Source organism: Columba livia, chromosome 1, assembly GCF_036013475.1.
Source record: "Columba livia isolate bColLiv1 breed racing homer chromosome 1, bColLiv1.pat.W.v2, whole genome shotgun sequence".
NCBI lineage: Eukaryota > Metazoa > Chordata > Aves > Columbiformes > Columbidae > Columba > Columba livia.
The window spans coordinates 135,720,726-135,739,539 of NC_088602.1; the positions used below are offsets into that span (position 1 = coordinate 135,720,726).

Here is an 18,814-nt window from a genome sequence, read left to right on the forward strand (position 1 = left end):
CGTTTAAACAAATCCAAACACTGATAATGTTGGGTTTTTATGAAACATTTAATTCAGAAGACTGCAGTAGTTTGCAGTATGCTATTGTCATCACATTAGCTGCTGAGTCATATGATAAACTTAACATGTCATATGATTGTTACCTCTCACTTGAACAGTTTCCATATCATAATCCTGGAATTAGCTCTAATGAGAGCTGCTAAAAAATGTAAGCATATGTTGGGAAAATGTTCGCAAGATTATTATTTTTTTTCCTTATAATTTCCGTATTTTAAATTCCTCTCCTCTCCTTGGGGTGGGGGAGGAGGGGGGGAAGGAGGAGAATACTCTGGGAAGAACAAGAGGCACAGGCAAGATTGATTTTTTGTGAAAACATCCAACCAAATTTTTTTTTGGTAGTAAATCTCCTTCTTTTTTTTTTCTTTTTCTTTTTTTTTTTTTTTGAAAACACACAAAAAATTAGATATTACCAATCAGTTTTTGTTCTGAATTCCAGTCTTCTCAGAAAAATAAATATATATATATTCTAATACACACACATATACACGCACACACACAAATCAATGTATCTGCCCTAACATGTAACCACTTAACAGAATCCATACCAAAATTTTCTTGCCACAGCTGTACCAAATGGAATTATGAGGGACACAAAAAATACGTCCAATCAAAAGTGTAGTAGAAATGGAAGAGGCATTTATTCAAACCAGAGTATGACATATTGCAAAAGTTAATGTATCTAACTGCAGCATCTTTATGTATCAAAACTATGCAAGACTATCTCATCTCAGGGAATTTTTCTGAATCAAAGCAACACTACACCAAACATTTGCTTAGTGAAATAATACTAAAGAAAAAGAAATCTGGACCATTTCCCTTGGCTTTACATGCATTATGCTTTATTATTAATCCAGCTCATGACCTTCTCAATTTGTGGGATCTTATATGAGTATCTTTCAGTAGCTTGGCTAGATTTTTCATTATTAATTTTAATCTAGTGATGACAGAAAATTTCCTCTACATTGTTCCCAACACCAAGGACACAAGTGAATTAATTTCTATTCTCACACTAAATTATTAACATTTTGCAGACCTTGTGACAAGTTTAGAAATACGATTAGATTTTTTCAGTGAGTACAAACTAACTTTTGCCTCAAGCTTTTTCATCAGCTCTTGTTCAATTCTCTCCTTTTCAAGTCTTGCTGCTTCTTCTTGTTGTGCTTGAATTTGGGCTTCCTCTGAAGATTGGGAAATATATCAAGAGCACAGTTATATTTTGCTTAATAAAACCAGACAAACCTTTTGTTTATTAGATGCAATGACAAAACAACCACAATAATGAACAACATGGATGTGTGTATTATATTGTGCAGAAATCTTCCCAATGAGCTGAATTAATTTGAATCATAGTACTAAAACACACTGCCTGTGGTGCTACCACATCAGTCTCTGACAACACAAGTGGAGACGAGGAGCAGAAAGCCCTCTTTTTCCCCTCAGAAATGGCAGCAGGAACACACTCTTATCTACAGCTTCAATGGACCCAGTTTCTTAATCCGGACTCAAGGGTAAAACTGTCTGAATGGTTCAGCTCAAAGTGACTCTTTTCCTTTCCTACAGCCTTTGGTTCCATACAACTTCAATCTTACAGCTATTTGTTGAAATCCTCTTCAGGATCAGTGACTTCTGATCCCAGTTTTAGTTTTTCTTTGCTGCCATAGGGACTAGAAAATTAGAGAGGGTGTGAAAACGAAAATAGATTCCAACCTCTAAGCCTAAACTAGTACAGCCTATGTATCAATCCTGATGTTCTCAAATAGTGGTGTGAATGTCACTGCCTATGTGCAAATCACTTCAAATTTATCTGTGTTGCATAGAGGCAGGAGCAACGGCAGCTCCCAAATCTGCCTGTACTCACCTGAGCCACGACTCCCCACCACTGAGATTACTAGTGACCAGCAGTTGCTTACTATAACTAGCAGTCATAGCAAACCCAAGCCCCCACCAGGCTGGATTAAGGGTAGAAAGGGAAGCAGGAGGGATGGATCTGTTGTTCAGACAGGGGTATGGATTGTGACACTAAAACTCCAAAGCAGACACGTTCAGATGGGGCGGACAGGTCAAATCACGCAACTGGGATTTCACTTTAAGGGCTACAGGGATCCACAATAGAAAGACCTTGAAGAAGTGAGTGGAGAATCAGTCAGTCAGTAGAGGCAGAAGACGTCATCCTCCTTCCCAAGTTACTAATCACAGTAGAAATAACCGGAGAAAAGAGTATGGTTCCGATAGGAAAGTGACTTCCAGTAACAAGTAACACAGGATTTGGCCCACACAAGAAAAGAAGGAGAAATCACCTGTGTTTGTGAGATAGAGATAGATATTGATCCACATACAGTTTAGGAAATTACTTTCTGTCCATTTAATTAAAATAAGTGATTTGTGCCATCGTAATCTCTATAAATGAAGTGCACAGTACCTTCCTCTTTCAGCCTCCTTTCTTCTTCTTCTTTCTGTAATCTCAGTTGTTCAGCTTTACTAACTTTATTTTTGCCACCGGACTTTATGTTTGCAATAAAAAGAAAATGAGTGTCAATATTATTTGAATACATTTTGGGAGGTATTTGTCCTCTATAACTTTGCCCTTCTAACGTGATCCCTGAATTAAAATGTTAGACACTGAAGCCTCCAGAACAGCAACCCACATCCTGGACTCAATTTTTTTTTTCTCATTTTCATGATGCAATATAGGCTCTCACAATTAATACATTATTCTGTGCTAGACATTCCTGAACACTGCCACAATAGGACAATATTAAAATGTCTTGTTTTAATGTAGAAATTGAATAAAAGGTGGACCTGATAAGTAAGTAGACGTTAGAACTTCAAACATTTTAGTAAATACTGGGAAATGTATTTTGGGATATAGGCAAGTCTGGCATTTAGAAGCACCTAATACGCAAGACAACTAACAGAGAGTTCTCTTTTTTGTTGTAAAATCCTAACTGCAACTCAAGACAATTAACTGTTCAACCTCTAGGCTAATTCTAGAATAACTGTATTTTAAATTTAGGTTTCTCAGAAATTATCTTCATTTTCAGTTCTCTGCCATCTGGATATATATTTAAAAAAAAAAAATAAATTAAAAATGAGGCCATTAAAATACAAAATCTACTGTCATATAACAGATCAACCAAAATAGAACACTGTATTTTGTCCTGTAACTCATAGCATTCATAGATTCCTCACTGATGAAACACATAGATATTTTATAATTGGATCTGTACACGAGGCCACATTGTTTTCAAGAGACTTGAACAGCATAATTCCTGTTGGATTTGATGATGTTTGCTAATGACCCCCTCACTTCTTTCCTCACCAGCAAAAAGAAAGTCTCTTGGATGGGTTTTTAGTTTTTATTACCATTTTGTTTGATTTTGTGTTTGTTTGCTTTCTGCATGGATCAGGGATGGTTTAATCAAATGTGTAGGATCAGCGCTATCACTACAAAATGGCATTTAAAATAAAGATGGAAAATCTGCTTGTTTCAATTACTTACAGTCACTTTTCAGTCAACTTGTTTTCACGTGCTTATGACTTAACATAGAAATGACAAAGCTGAGATGCACAGTTCTCCAAGGAATACATTTGAACGTGTTCTTTTCTGGGGGAGGGGTGGATAATTTCATTCTCACTGTATTAATAATAATCCATGGGCATAAATTTATGCAAGCCAGTTTCCTGTGGTCTTCTGCCTGTTGTGCTCCCTGCCCACCACGTTCTGTGCGCAGCCTGCAGCCCAAAGCCAAGGCACTGGCTCTGCGCCTGGGCACCCCCTGCCAAGCAAAACTCACAGCGGCTGCACCTGCCGCCTTCTCTTTGGCTGCTCCGCAGAAACACGACTCAACCTCCTTGCAAAAGGGACACAAGCTCAGTGTCCTGGAGACGCCTGTTCCTCTTTCAAATTTGATTCAGCCTGACCAGCTGGCTCAGAAGAGACAGAGATTAAAAAACAAAAAAAAATAAAACCCCTCCAACTTTTTCCTTTTAAAAAACACATTTGCATGCAATTATGGTGTCACAGCACCTTTGTTATGACAGAACCTCTTAAAAATAATGTTTTGTAGACATTAAGTCCAGAAGTAATTGATGCTTACTTTAATTTCAGTATGAAGTGCTTTGTAATTTTACTCATTTAATTTCCAAAATAACAGAATTGTGCTGGCACACTATATAAACGAACACTGCAAGGGCCAAAATGCTGTATGTGAACTAGAGCGTATTTCTGTCTACCTACCTTTTTTTTCTTTTTTGGACCCTAGAAGATCAGGGCAGGGAAAAAGAAGAAAGTGAGCATCAGAGAACAAGGTATTGAGCATTAAGGAATAATTAGAAAATATAACTACTCGGCAAAATTAGATGAGATTAACTGTTGAAAAAATAAGAATGACAATCACTTCAATACTGGAGAAAATTAGCCACTAACACATGACTCCAGACCATCATAATCTAACAGGTTAGACTACGCTTATGGTTATAGAAGTGGATCTACTTATTCCCACTAATAAAAACTTAATGTACAATAAATATATAATTTAGTCCAATATAAAGTTTACTCAAAAAACATTTTCTGAACTGATCAACTGATGCTGTGTGCTACTCCTGTTAACACTAAATTACATCACACGATGACCTAGGACGGCACAGAAACACCACCAGAGTCTTGTCTTATTTACGGGGAGGCTGCACACAAAGTGAAAAAGTGTAATTAGGGGAATTCTCCAAACAACTACAGGAAATAAAAACTGGTTCTAGGAAGCCAAACACCTACCAGTGAATCGGTTATTTGATTTACCAAACCATTTCCTTTTCTGTGCAATATCTAAATAGCGCCATGTGAGTTTAGAGAGCGTAACTGATGAGAGCATCCCTGCAGGGTGGGGAGGGAGAGAGGAGCAGACGGGCTGCGCCAGGGAACGCGGAGCCCTTTGTTACTGTGGGGCGATTCTGACAGCAGAGTTTTAGTTCCCTCAGAGCAGCTACAGCAACAAACCGCAGCACGAGAAACGAGACTGGGGGATTTCAGAAAAGCCAACGTGCCCTTCAGCCGCGAAGATGATGAAGGGAGTGGAGCATCTCCCTACTGAGGAAAGGCTGAGGGAGCTGGGGCTCTTTAGCTTGGAGGAGACTGAGGGGTGACCTCAATGTTTATAAATATATAAAGGATGAGTGTCACGAGGATGGAGCCAGGCTCTTCTCGGTGACAACCAATGATAGGACAAGGGGTAATGGGTTCCAGCTGGAACACAAGAGGTTCCATTTAAATATGAGAAGAAACTTCTTCTCAGTGAGGGTGCCAGAGCACTGGGACAGGCTGCCCAGGGAGGTTGTGGAGTCTCCTACTCTGGAGACATTCAAAACCCGCCTGGACACATTCCTGTGTAACCTCACCTAGGTGTTCCTGCTCCAGCAGGGGGATTGGACTGGATGATCTTTCGAGGTCCCCTCCAATCCCTAACATTCTGTGATTCTGTGATTTTTCGAAGCCTTAAATCCCCTTTTCCAAACACCAGTCCTTCAGCAGCCTGCGGGGAACACTTCAGCCCAGCCCTTACCACTGCCCCACTGAACCAGCGCCTCAAGGCGCCCGTTACCGCCACTCTTGCCGTCCTTTCTTCCCCGCAGCAGCTCAAAGCCCCGCGGCTACAGCGGCGCCAGGAACCCGCCCGGGCACAGCCCGCCGCCGCCGCCGTCGCCCGCCCGCAGCTGCTGAGGGCGCAGGGGCAACCCGCGGCCTGGCCCCAGCAGGCCACACCCGGAGCCCCGGCCCGCCGTGGTGCGGGCCCCGGGAACAAAGCGCCGTACAGAGGGGAGACCCCGACCCACTCCGGCCGCCCCCGGCCCGCTCTCACCATGGCGCCGCCGCGTTGCCTAGGCGACCAGCCCCTCCTCCCACGTGCACGCCGCTGGCCAATGGCGTACGTCCGTCGTTCCCCCGCCCCAGGCCGGGCGAGAGGAGGGCGGTGTCTCCTGTTACGGCTTTGCCGTAAAGCGGCGCCGGCGCGTAGCTGGTGAGCTATTGACCTTCTCCCTCTGCCCCGCCGGGGAGGGTTGGGCCGGGGGTTTGGGGGTCGTGTGCGGGTGAGCCCCCTGGGGACAGGGCAGGGCGGCAGGCACCGGTCCCCGCACGCAGAGCAGGGGGAGGCGGCAGCCCGGGGGGGACGGGCCGCGGCCCCGCCGGGCCTGTAGGAGGGCGGCCCGGCCCCCGGTGGTGCCGTCTGGGGAGGGCGGGCTGCAGCCCGGTGCCTTGTGTTTACGAAAATAAAAGTGGGTTGACGTCGGTACTAACGCGTGATATATTTTTCACGTTACGTTTTGCCAGTACTGGCAAATACTGCCAGCACTGGACTCAATTCGTAATGCACTTAAACAACTTAAAAATAAAAACCCAAACAAAATTTATGAACGCAAAAATTGCAGGAATACCTACAGTCTTGTTTTTTCGGGGCTTGGTTTATTTTTTTGTTGATTTTTCTTTGTTTTTGGGGGTTTTGTTTGTTTCGTAGTTGGTTTGTATATGTATATATTTATACACATATATATGTGTATATATATGTGTATATATATATAAAAATATATATAAATATATATATACCTTGTTTCCCCAAAAATAAGACTTATGCTGAAAATAAGCCCTAGCATGATTTTTCAGGATTTTTGAGGATGCTTGAAATATTATCCCTACTCCAAAAATGAGCCCTCTATACAGTACATTTAAAAAGCCAATTTAAATGGTGTCCAGGCAGCTATTAAGAGTAAGCATGTATGGAGCAAAAATTGTATAAGACCCTGTCTTATTTCTGGAGAAACAGGGTGTGTTACCACTGTAGATATATAGGTACACACATACGTATATAGATATAAGTGTTTGTGTAGCAGAGCACAGTGAGAAGCTGCCGGGCCAGCAGCTGGGGTGAAAGCAGCTGATGAACAGCACAGAGATAAAGGGGTGTTATGGTAGTTCAGGGGTTTTGGAGGTTTCTTGTGTTGAGGACAGGTGGAAGGGTAGACAAGAAACTAGACGATCAAAAATGAAAGAAGCCAAAAGCAGACGAGACACCGGGTAGAATGATAAAGTAACAGAGTTGGAGAGAACAGCGCTCGGTAGGATAAAGGAGTCTGGTTAGAAACTGTGCGGTTCCTGTGGAGGATGAGGCTGGGGTTTACTGACTCCCATGGAAGGCTAACGTCAAACTGATTGTTCTTCAGGTAAAAAAACAATAATAGCAGACAAGAATAAAAGAGTTCACTGCAATGTGAGAATGGCCAGTTCTTTAAGACGGGAAGTGTTGAATCTATACAAAAATGTAAGTGTCTGAAATGCCACGAGCACTTTCCTCAACCAGACAAAACCCTTTTACTGTACACTGGATCTATTAAAACAAAACAAAACAAAACTCTTTTTTTTTTTTCTTCAAGCTGCTGTACCTTGGAAGGGAATATCCCAAAGGAGCAGACTACTTTAGAAGCCGTTTGAAAGCAGCTTTTCTAAAAAACAAAGATGTGAAAGATCCCGAAAAAATTAAGCAACTAATTGCACGAGGAGAGTTTGTTATAAAAGAGTTGGAAGCTCTGTACTTTCTCAGAAAATACAGAGCTATGAAACAGCGCTACTACAGTGACGACAATCAATAACTGGTATTAGTGACCTGGCATGTAATGATATAAATCCATAAAAACAAACAATAAAAGAGCTGCAACCTGAGAAGAAATGAAATGTAAATCCTTCCAACCCATCTAAAGTATAAATTAAGACTTTGCGTCCCCTTATGTAGTCACTTGAAGGATTTCTATTATATGAGTATTAGGTTTTTCCTCAACTACTTTTGACCTCCTTGAACTAAAATTCTATGTATGAAAACGATTTTGCAGGAAGTAGTGGCAACATGACTTGTTTCCCCAAAAATAAGACTTAGGCTGAAACTCCAGACTCCGTTCTGTTTCACTTCGATATCGATGTTGAACAGCTGTGCTTTTGTTAGCTGATAGCTGCGTGTTTGAGTACTGATTCAAGGTGCTACACTTCTCCTGTAACTTAAGAGATTCCTCTGATTTTGAAAGTCTTCCACATTTAATGATTCATTTCCACTGTAAATGAGCACCTTCCAAAAAGTAAAGTAAATTATTAAAGACTTTAACTACATCTGCTTACTGTGCAAGAGCCACATTGGCAGGCTAGCAGGACTGCTGTCTTACTCTGTCAGAAAGAAGACTACGGTGTCAGGAAAGGTGAATATGAACAATATTGGTCTAAGCACCAAAGACAATTCCTGCTGCTGCTGATTTCTGATGTTGTGTAATCACCGTAGCAGGAAAACAGAACTTGACCCTTTTCTCCTGGAATAAAAGTTTTACTGTGGCTGTTTGCTCCATGGCAAAGTCTGTGGACAAGACAAACTTGTGCCAGAACTGATACTCTGCACATACTATGGTTTGGGGATTTTCTTTTTCCCCCCACATAACTGATACTGGAGATAGGACAAGAATAATCTTTGAAATATATAGAGGTACTCACTGCAGAAGAACTGTTGGCAATAGCAACCGTCTTTACACATGTAAATTCCAGAACAGAATAAAAAAAAGTGGTGGCAAATTAAGACAGCGTGCTACCTTGTGGTGAATTGTATGTGCTTCAGTTTCTAGCACATTTATGTGAAAAATGGTCTTTCCACTTCAGCTTAACTCCTCTACAATATGTTGCACTGAAACCTATTCTGAACTAATACTTCTATATACAAAATTTAACCTACCCTCCTCAGATAAAAGATTATCCAGACATGGTAACAAAGGGTCAAAGCGTAGACATGGTAACAAAGGGTCAAAGTTTATAGAACAGTAACAGTTTCATGTTTCCCCCCCGCGTTGGACGCCATCATTACTAAAAAATGCCTTTCGTATTTTCTGTAAGTCTATGGAAGGCATTTGATAGAAGAAAACAAACGTGCACCTGGGAATTATGACGGAATAGCAATTCAGAGTCTTTTAAACTTGTGGACTAATTTACATCAAGTCTGCTGTGAGACTGATGAGAACGAGGTCTCTTGGGCACGGCTGGAGATGGTGCAGCCAAGCAGTGAGCACCAGTGAGTGAGGCTCTGCCCGGCGCAGAACACTAAACCCGCACGGACCAGAGGGGATGGATCAGGACAATAAAGTGTTTTGTCAAAGCGCGGCAGCCCCCCTCTCACGGGAAGGGAACACCAGTGGGCAAAGACAACCGCTTTGTGACAGGCAACGAGAAGTACAAGAAATAAACGGAGAATAACTGCCAAACTCGTGCAATTCACAGGATATTCCATTACAGAGATGAGACGCTGAAATTCTTGGAGACAAAGCAAACTGGGAGAGAAACTCACAATAGCTATTTTTTATTACATTACAATAAATAGGAGCAGTACAGTTTGACAAAAAAAATTTCAAATTCCAGATCACCTCACAGCACATACTCCTAAAAACATTAAAAACTTTAAAACAAACAGTGGTCTTTTTTTTTTTTTTCTTTTTTTAACTTAATGTCTGGTATGACCAACATTCCTAGGTCACGCAACCAAATGATGGAAAAAAACTGGATCACACTGCATATATGTTCCACATCAAATAAAGCACACTGTACAAAATGTGCATGTTTCAGTTTACACTATACAAAAATAGTTAAAATACATTCCAGGTAAACATATTACATTAAGAAGTCATTCTAGTAAGAAGTTGGCACTCAAGAGGAAAAAGCAGAAGTATTTTCAACATGAAAACACAAGACAGTGGAATAAAGAAATGTTAGGAAAGATTTACCATCTATGTAGCTTTATGTAAACTTCAGACAAAGGGATTTCTTTACAGTTTGACGGTCTTTGAACGTAATAATTGTATTGCTTCATAGTACAGACAAGAGCAGAAGACTGTGTCAGTATTTACCCATTACAGAGATCCTGCTACTGTAACAAAATCTATACAGTGAAACTTTATGTTCGCAAAAATTCCAGGGCAGTGAGACTTGTCAAAAGAGTTAAATTTCAGTTTTGCAAAAACCAATTATGAAGTTGTTTACCAGAGTTACATAAAGCTACTGTAAGAAGGTGTTACTCCCTGACACATGGCAATTTAATGTATTAATGTGGTAAGAGATTCACATGTTCATTTAGTAGTTGCTATCAGAACAGACAGCATCCAGGGATGTTCTTTGAAAGCATTTCAAATAGGGAAAGACAGAATAATTACAAGATCAACTTGTGCAAGCTGCAATCCAACATGCTTCACCAAATCTCAACAAATATTAAGACAAAACGGCACAACAGTGACAAGGATGTGTATTTAAAAAAAAAAAAAGGTAAATAAGGGCTAATCTAAATGAACTTTATACTCAATTAGATTGGTAGCTACAGATCACATTGACCAAAAAAAAACAACCCAAATTTATATATAGCTTTATATTGGAGCTATAGAAATCCGCATTTCATGATTAAAACATTTCAGCTAAAATTTCTCCTAACACTTTTTAGTTAAATTAACATCAGAATTTTAGACCAGCCCTAATTTTACATGCAGTGTGACTCAGTTACCAAAAATCTTCAGGTAATCTTAGGATTACTTCCATTTGCTCAAGGTATACTCGCCACTTTTGCTACATTCTTCATATATAATCAAGACTGTCTACGATGTGCAAATAAGTGTCTCCAACATGTTTTAACCTTGGAAGCTATAAAATGTTTTGCAACATTAAGAAATCTGTTCTTATTCCTTATTGGTCCTTACGAGATAATGTTAGGTTCCCCTATTACTGTTTTTCAGAATATTTCATCATCTAAAGTATATTTCACATCGAAGCTGAAAGGAGGGCAGGGCATTATTTCTCGCAGCCACATTGAAATTAAAGACCACCCAGCAATGCAGACAGTATCGGGCCCTTGCCAGCTTTGCACCTCTCCACCTATGAGAGTCACTGTGGGGTTTTTTTGTAAAAGCAAAAGAATGCTTTTCTCATGCAGTTGCACCTTTGACATCATATAAATGGTCCAGGTTGGGTATGGAAAATTTCTACATCCTCGTTTAGGTATACCTTAGGTTAGAGCAAAGCTGCTAATCCCTGTCCCAAACTTTCCAGTGTCCTGAACTATCCTACTTCAATGTCTAGTGTTTTATTTTTTCAGGTACACCAGAGTCACATTTTCAAGTTTTACTCTGCAGCCAAGTTCGGTACTATGAAGAAGTGTACCTTCAGGGACCCAGGCCCTAACGAAAATCAAACAACGCAACATTTACAGTAAGACAACAGGAACTGGCAACACTGGAGTTACTGGCTCTTACTTTAGTGCAGAATAGCTAGACTACTGCAGTACCAAAAATGAAAGCTTCTGCAAAAATTCTGCATTAATGCCAATCAGAAAAGGAGCGGGGGAGGAAAAAAAATAATCGCAAGAGAACTTAATCACAAAGAAAGACAACATTAAAATCTTGGTCTAGTTTCATGACAGTCTAGACACTAGATTGCCACTCACCATCCATTTAGTTTGTGCAACAAAACTAGCACTTCACGAACATCACACAAAAAACACTGACTCTGGAAACCATGTTATATGCTGATGGTTTGTGCAAATTCCACACTACTTTTGTGGCACGGTCGATTTCCAAATTATTTGCATGAAGCAGCTAAATTCAACTCATTCATTCACTCATTTGATGTCCCTAGAATTTAAAATTCCTCCCCTATTTTGCACAAAACGGGCATCTAGAAATATTTAATGCCACTCTTGGGGAAAAGAGAATGGTTTTACTTCACTATGTAGTAGTTTAGGATTCATTCCAATTTAATTCTTATGGTAAATTCTGGTTCCATGTATGAATTAACCTAAGAACTTGAATCAACTTATCTGTTAAGGCTTTCTAGCATTTCCTAGAGACACTGAGGGCAAAATCCTGTACCTACCGAACAAGGCTACTGAAAGATTTGCCACTGGGGGTCAGGAGAGCTAGGATTTCACCTTGGTCTTCAGATACAAAACGTTAGTGAAAGTCTTAAAGCAATGCATTAACAATAGCAAATTAACCTAATTAGAGCTCTTACTTTTCCCATTGCCAGATGTGCATTATTGTCTTTTTTTAATTTTTCTTTTTTTATAGAAAAAATAGAATATTTAAAGAGTGACCGAGACAAATTGCAGCGAAAAATTTTTTGTGAAAGCTTAATCTTTACATTCATTAAAGTTGATCTGAAATGCTACAAGACTAGATGCCTAGAAGCAAAATCAACAGGAAGACTATAAAGGCTTCTGGTCTCTCTGTATTGCAGTCAGTCTAAAAAGAAAAGAAAGGCTGAAATGAAAGTCTCTTTTGCTAACTAGTCCTTTTTCCCAACCAGATTTAAAAACTGAAAGACTGAAGGGCATGTTAGAATCTATAGAACATCATTTCATTGTTTGCATTGCACACAGAACAATCAGTAAGAAAAACAGGAAGTTAGCAACTGTGCATGCACCAAAGAGTCCTAAGACAGCTCTCAGGTTTTTGTGTGTGTGTGTTGGGTTTTTTTAATTTTTTTTCTTTTTTCTTCTCTCACAGGCATTGCTAGTTCAAGAACCAACAGTCAAAGAATACTGGCACTTTAAGAGGAATGAAGTTTCCACTGTCATTTAAAACAAGCATTCAGGTAAAGCTAACAGGATCATGAAGCAGAAAGTAAAGTAATGCTAAAACAAATGCTAATAATTTAGTGTAATGTACAAAAATTACTTAAGTACTTCTTAAGAATAAGGATAGATTGTATTTACATAATTATACACTTTGTCTTTGTCTTCTTTTTCTTCTTTTTACCATCTTTGCTCATCTTCTCTTTGTGTTTTCTGATTTCTCGAACTAATGTATAGAAGGCATCATCAACACCCTGAAAAGAGACATACATGCACACATTTAGATCACACTAAAAGACTTACACGCTAGCTTAGGTACAGCCGGTTTTCATCTGCCCTTGTTCTCAGCTGCTCCCCAGCCTGGGTTTCCAGCAGCCTGCAAGTGACGGCTCAGGGGTTCACCACAGGCACCCCACAGATCCAATTCCATCACTAATGTACTAAGGAAAGTTAATGTAGTGTGCTGCCCTCTTCTCCAACAGGGCACGTTGTCCCATCTCGAGCTGGAAAAGTACAGGTACCACACACTTAGATTCTAAATATGTATAAAGTTCTGAAGCATTAATTTTGTTTATGCCTTAATCTATATGTAGCTTTAAAAAGTAAATACAAATATTTGTAGCAAAAATTTTATATCAAAGAGATAGTTATGATTATTCCATATCTTCAGGTCATTTCTCAGGCACACTGATGCAGTAATCACACCACAGTTTTATAATTATTTACAAATGCAGATCAATAAATCCCATATTCCAATGATAAATTATTATCTGATAAATCATTTTATTTGAATTACATAGTTAAAGACGCGTGGAACACATTATCTCTGATGCTGTATCATGACCAGTAATTTACAATTCCCACAGCTCCAACAGGAACAGACACAAAAGCTAATGTTTCTTCACATGGAGTAGTTTTTAATTTTGGGAGGGTAATTATAGCTGACAAAAATTAACTCTGGTAAAGAGAATAGCATATCTAAAAGCCTGATACGAAGACTATCAAGTACAAAGTTATACAGTATGCTTTGTAACAACCTGTTTATGCGAAACAGTTTATTCTATTGCCTGGCTTTCGGGTGTCTCCAAATTCTAATCAAGTACCCATGTTCTCAGTCAGCCTTTACATTTAACAGTTTGAGTACTGGCAGTTATAAAATCATTAAGACGAAAAATGATCTTGATTCTTCACTGCCTTACTCTGTATATGTTATCTTTTAGATAATCACAAATACTTGTATAATATTAATGTATCACAGCAGCCAACTGTGCCACTACAGAACTAGGTCTAGAAATTTAGCCCTGTGACTAGCAGGTAGCTTCCTACCTCTTGGCAGCTCCTGAGTTTGCCTTCAAGCTGCCAATAAAAATTAACCATCTGTTTACTCCTGGATGCCTATTTCAGTAAAACAATTGAACCTGAACTCTGAAAAACGCACGAGAACAAAAAGCCAAAAATCATCTAATTCATTACTGTTTCAGTCAAACAACAAATGGTGATGAAACTTAATATGGCAAGCCCAAGCAATACCGAGGTGTTAAATACCTTCACTTCTATGCTCCCAGTATAACCTAAATTTATTTAAAACCTTCACGTTCAAGTTAATAAAACGTTTACAAACAACTGATTTTCGATCAAAGCCTGCCTCCCAATACTAATAGCACACTTTTGCAAGGTCATGTAACAAAATACACTTGCAAATAACTTATTAACATTCTAAAATATTATTGATCAACAAAATGGATGTAGCATGCCTAAGGGAAGAGTAGCCTTGGTTCTGGAAAAGGTCATGTCCCCCATGAATCTTCTGAGAATTAGAAATGCTTGGTATTTTATAGGAAGCTAATGTATTTTCATTGTAACTTCAGTATTAATGTACAAAGTGAACATTTAGCAACATTCATGTAGGGTAACAACCTAGAAGCAGTGATGTGTCAAAGTGTATCTACTGCAGTTCTCACCTCAGACACCCAGCTGGGAGGAAGGGATGAAGAATCAATCACAAGAGAGAGAGGAATGGTTTCATTCTTAGAACACAGGAATGGTACAAGAAAAACCTCTGCACAATATTCTTCTACAAGCAGCCCTCCCTCATTAAACTGCTTTTAAAGTAAATACAGAGAAAATACCTTGTATAAAGTAATATCCAAAGGCTATTATGGGCCTTTAAACACATGACTTCACAATAAAAGTTGATATCTTTATTCTACCTAGGAAGTTGATGATCTTTTAAATATAGTGCATGTTGCAAAATACTACAGAATTGACTTAGCTTTTGTCCTTGAATTTACACCTTTGTAGATCAAGCCTTCAAAATTACTATTTATGTAGTAGGTCATGCCACAATTCCTCTTGACTTCAGGTAGTGAATGCAATATAACATACAAAACTACAGTTGCAATATTTGTGAATTAGAACTACAGAACTTAAGATAAACTGAGGTCTTCTGCTTTTCAGTGGATTAAATTTTAAATGCAAGTAGTGGATACTCTGTTTACAGGAAAGTCCCTAAAGGCATCAGCGCTGTAAGATCAAAGGCGATCAACCTTTCTCGTTACTTCTCTCAGTGAGAAGGGCCTGCACACAGCTGACCTTCCTCCAACAACGGAGTTATTGTGTGCGGGCTTTTTGGAAAGCGTCAGATGTACTGAATGAGTGCTTTAAACCCAGTCTCAGGATTCAAAACTCCAAATTCACTGTGCATGCACAGAACTACACCACACTGCCTCAAGAAAGGTGCACTGACAGAGCTCGCTCCTGGCACCTGATTTTCTAAAGGGCAACTATGAAAGGCAAAGGGAATGGAAAAGTCAGAATTGTTCCCCCAGAGGGAACCTGCTCCTTCACTGTAACTTTTATTTGGAGCACCACCCACAACCATACACAAGTCTGGCGACATGGTTACAAGCATGCACAAGACTGAGCAACTAACCTGCCTATCAATAAGAAGCCTTAAATTAATCAGAAACTGGGAATTCCTTATTTCCCCAGCCCCAAAAATAGACCCTTAAACAAGTTTTAAATTATAGAAAAAAGTCTTTTTATATTTTTTAAAATACATAATATATATATGCATACACACATGTATCAGTTATGAGGAAGATAAACTATTTGTACACCTATGTACTACTATGTAAAAATCATTAAATTCGTTTTAATCTGGAATCTAGAATTCCTAAAATTCAAATCTAGAACATTTTACTATTAACCTCACTCAATCTGAACTGCATTATCTAGATGTCTAATTTATGCCCCAGAGAAACCTTCTGTTATAGTATGCTTTTTATGTAAAAACTTTAATGCTTTCCAGAAAGAGATCTTTTGAAGATTTCACACGGAGTTTTACAAATTCCTTCTTGCTAGTTGGAAACCACAGACAAAGCATAAGATGTTATGTACTTTATGCCTTACTGCATAACAGCCAAAGGAATGAACCTCTTGGAAAGCATCAGCAGTTAATGGTGATCTGGGTAGTCAAAGTTGCCAGTTACCTTGTAGATGATTAATGTAACTAAGAAGGCATTCCGCAAGCAGCAAGAAGATATGCTGAATATTCCAAGAGGTAGCAAACCACACTGAACTATCACATTCGATTATCCACAGACAAAACCCAGAAAATAAATACTGCCTATCTGTGTAAACTGTGTTATCATAAATATTCTTGAAGTCTCAAATCACAGCTGAAAGACTCACATCATTCGGTGGTGCTCTCCTTAGCTGTCTACTATGCATCAGACTGAAATAATATGTATCTTCTTGCTCAATGGAAAGCAATAAAAGCAAGACTGCTTTAAATGCCAGATTTCTTATTCTACTAGAATCACAATAATTTTGGAATACTCTTTCTCCAGCTTAGCCTCCTAAATTAAAGGTTTTGAAATGACTATCAATACTATGTAGAATTTCCTGAAGTACAAAGACAAATGTTTCCTTCCCTGAGCAGATATTCTTGAAGTTCTGGAGGTTTCTATCCAAGACTGTTTGCTAAGTAGGGAATAAAAATAAAATAAAATACAAAACACACAAAAGACAGAAAGAAAATAGGAAGCTGGTAGAAAGGAAGCATATGTTTGGTGAGCTATAAAAAGAACCTTAAAATCTGAAAAGATGCTTCCATTGAAAAAATAATGAGAACCACAATTCCCAACGCCATGTTCTCCTTCTCCCAAGGAAGTCCATGGAAAGGAGAAGAAGACAGAATTCAGGATCTTTGAAGTCCCAGTATACAAAAAAGAACTACTTTGAGCTATGGCAGCAAGAAACAGCAATGTTGGTTTTCAGAAGGCTAAAGGAAGGAGGCTTAAGCAATTTTGCTGTCATCAAAAGTACTCTTGCTGAGCTGCTGTTTGTTAGTTTTGATAACTAGGAAAGAAGAAAACAAGGTGTCTTGATGGTATCAATTTTATTAAGATCTTTGGATGCAAGACTGGGGAGCTTCATAACTGATGTTTCTGGTTTCCTGCAAGGAAACCTTTGATACCAATGGTATTTTTTTTAAGCAAACATCTGAAGAATTGTCTCAGAGCACTCATTCATTGCTTAAAAGCTGAGAATATAGTAAGCCTAAGCAGGTCTAGTTAAAACTGATATGAAAGAAATTTCCTCCTCCCTCCCCCTGGCAAAAGGAATAAAACTCCCTTATTGAAGGGAATATTCCTACAGTTGTGACAGTCTCTTTAGGATTCAAGTCAAATTCCACTACCTCTCCGCAAGATGTTCTCAAGCGTGAAAAAAGCTCTTTGAAAAGCAAACAGTTTTTCTTTTACACAAACGGGCAATTCCAGGTCATCCTCCTGTTGAGCAAGCATTTAAGGAGTAACAGCCCACTCTCTGCAATGGTGCAGTAAGTGGTAAAGAATTAATGGAATAACACTATACGCAAGGAGCTATTCTGATAGCTCATTCAAAAAGCTAGTTTAGACTAGCACTTTTCTGTATCACAGGTGCTTCTTCCCTTTCCTCCTGCCTTTTTTTCCTTAAAGTGGAGTATGTGGATAAAAAATTACTTTATGAGAATTTGGGTATTGGGTTTTTGGTGTGGGTTTTTTTTTTTTTTTGATCATGGTTTTTGGGTTTTATCCACCATCCTCCTCCAGTTTTACTTCACTGTTGCTTCCCCACCCCTGACACTTGTCAAGGCTCTCAAAAAAGTGAAACACTTCTATTTTGTCCAAATCTGGATCGCTCACTAGTGTGTTTCTAGAAAGAATTTTTTAAGCTGAGGGAGAACAAGAAGAAAATGGCACGGCGTAAGGACGGGCCTGCGAATTAAGAAATTCTGTGCATCAGCCACTAGCCAGCTATTGTTTTGCTCGATTAGGAACCTCCCGTTTCTGCATCTGAGAAGGACTCTAAGTATTATGATCCCCTCCCCTCGGTTCATCAGCTTGAAGATCCAATCAATATTCACTTCAACAGTATCTGCAATATATCTGTAATAAAACTTTTTCCTCTTGACTTCTTCGCACGCAAAACCAGGTCTCCGTTTCACAGATAGAGAACTTGATATGCAGTGAAGACTCATTGTTAATCTATTTATCAAAAACCCCGAAACAAAGCAAATCCATAATACTTGAGTGTTTGCTAGGAATATTATTCAGAACTACTATACTGAAATCTGATTGGTTTTCCATATTAAATTATGTCATCAATTAACCATAAAATGTCTGATTTGCAAGACACTGTCAATCATTTTCATTTGGCAAGTGATTTGTAGAACTTACCCTGTTATATTACAAAACTTACCCTGTTACATTACAAGGCATTTTTTTATTTTCACGCACCCTGGAGTCTTTTCTTCTTTGCTGATTTTTTTCTCTCTGTACTGTCGAATCTCTCGCACCAATGTATAAAAAGCATCCTCCACTCTCTGCATTGTAAAACACAACTCCTTAAGAAACTGCTTTATTAATAATTGTGACATATTGGGACACCCATGGCAGGGGGAAAAGAAAACCAACCAAACAAAAAAACCCCACAACAAAACCACTGAAATTATGAGCTTTACTTGAGAGAAGTATATGGATCTCTGCTTATATATTTAAAATGCTGGGCTTGCACATTTGCTGCTTGATAAATAGTTTTTAATACAAACAAGAGATGCTCAATTTATTGATTAACAATTATTGTGGATA

General features: G+C 39.0%; 3 protein-coding genes across 20 annotated transcripts in view; 1 reads left to right on the forward strand and 2 right to left on the reverse strand.

Annotated features, from left to right (window-relative positions):
• The window catches only part of DNAI7 (dynein axonemal intermediate chain 7), a 25,178-nt gene extending 18,678 nt beyond the window's left edge, over positions 1 to 6,500 (reverse strand). Inside the window, exons 1-5 of one of the 13 annotated variants that reach the window (XM_065032229.1) lie at positions 5,913 to 5,928; positions 4,298 to 4,318; positions 2,480 to 2,561; positions 2,179 to 2,357; positions 1,147 to 1,238 (exon numbers count right to left, since the gene is read on the reverse strand). In XM_065032229.1, the coding sequence (XP_064888301.1) occupies positions 1,147 to 1,167 (21 nt within the window). In that variant the 5' untranslated portion in view covers positions 1,168 to 1,238; positions 2,179 to 2,357; positions 2,480 to 2,561; positions 4,298 to 4,318; positions 5,913 to 5,928. The other 12 variants (XM_065032196.1, XM_065032248.1, XM_065032218.1 and 9 more) reach the window with 12 other exon arrangements.
• ETFRF1 (electron transfer flavoprotein regulatory factor 1) lies at positions 6,013 to 9,536 on the forward strand. The gene is made up of 3 exons (XM_005507066.3): positions 6,013 to 6,071; positions 7,270 to 7,367; positions 7,480 to 9,536. The coding sequence occupies exons 2-3, from the start codon at positions 7,323 to 7,325 to the stop codon at positions 7,693 to 7,695; spliced, it is 261 nt and encodes an 86-aa protein (XP_005507123.1). The 5' UTR covers positions 6,013 to 6,071; positions 7,270 to 7,322; the 3' UTR covers positions 7,696 to 9,536.
• KRAS (KRAS proto-oncogene, GTPase) overlaps positions 9,413 to 18,814 on the reverse strand; it is a 26,010-nt gene continuing 16,608 nt past the window's right edge. For 2 of the 6 annotated variants that reach the window (XM_065032332.1, XM_065032322.1), the window contains 2 exons: positions 18,426 to 18,549; positions 9,413 to 12,934 (listed from right to left, as the gene is read on the reverse strand). In XM_065032332.1, coding sequence (XP_064888404.1) covers positions 18,430 to 18,549 — 120 coding nt within the window. In that variant the 3' untranslated portion in view covers positions 9,413 to 12,934; positions 18,426 to 18,429. Of the gene's footprint in view, positions 12,935 to 15,685; positions 15,687 to 18,425; positions 18,550 to 18,814 lie in introns of all 6 variants that reach the window. The other 4 variants (XM_065032338.1, XM_005507069.4, XM_065032363.1 and 1 more) reach the window with 3 other exon arrangements.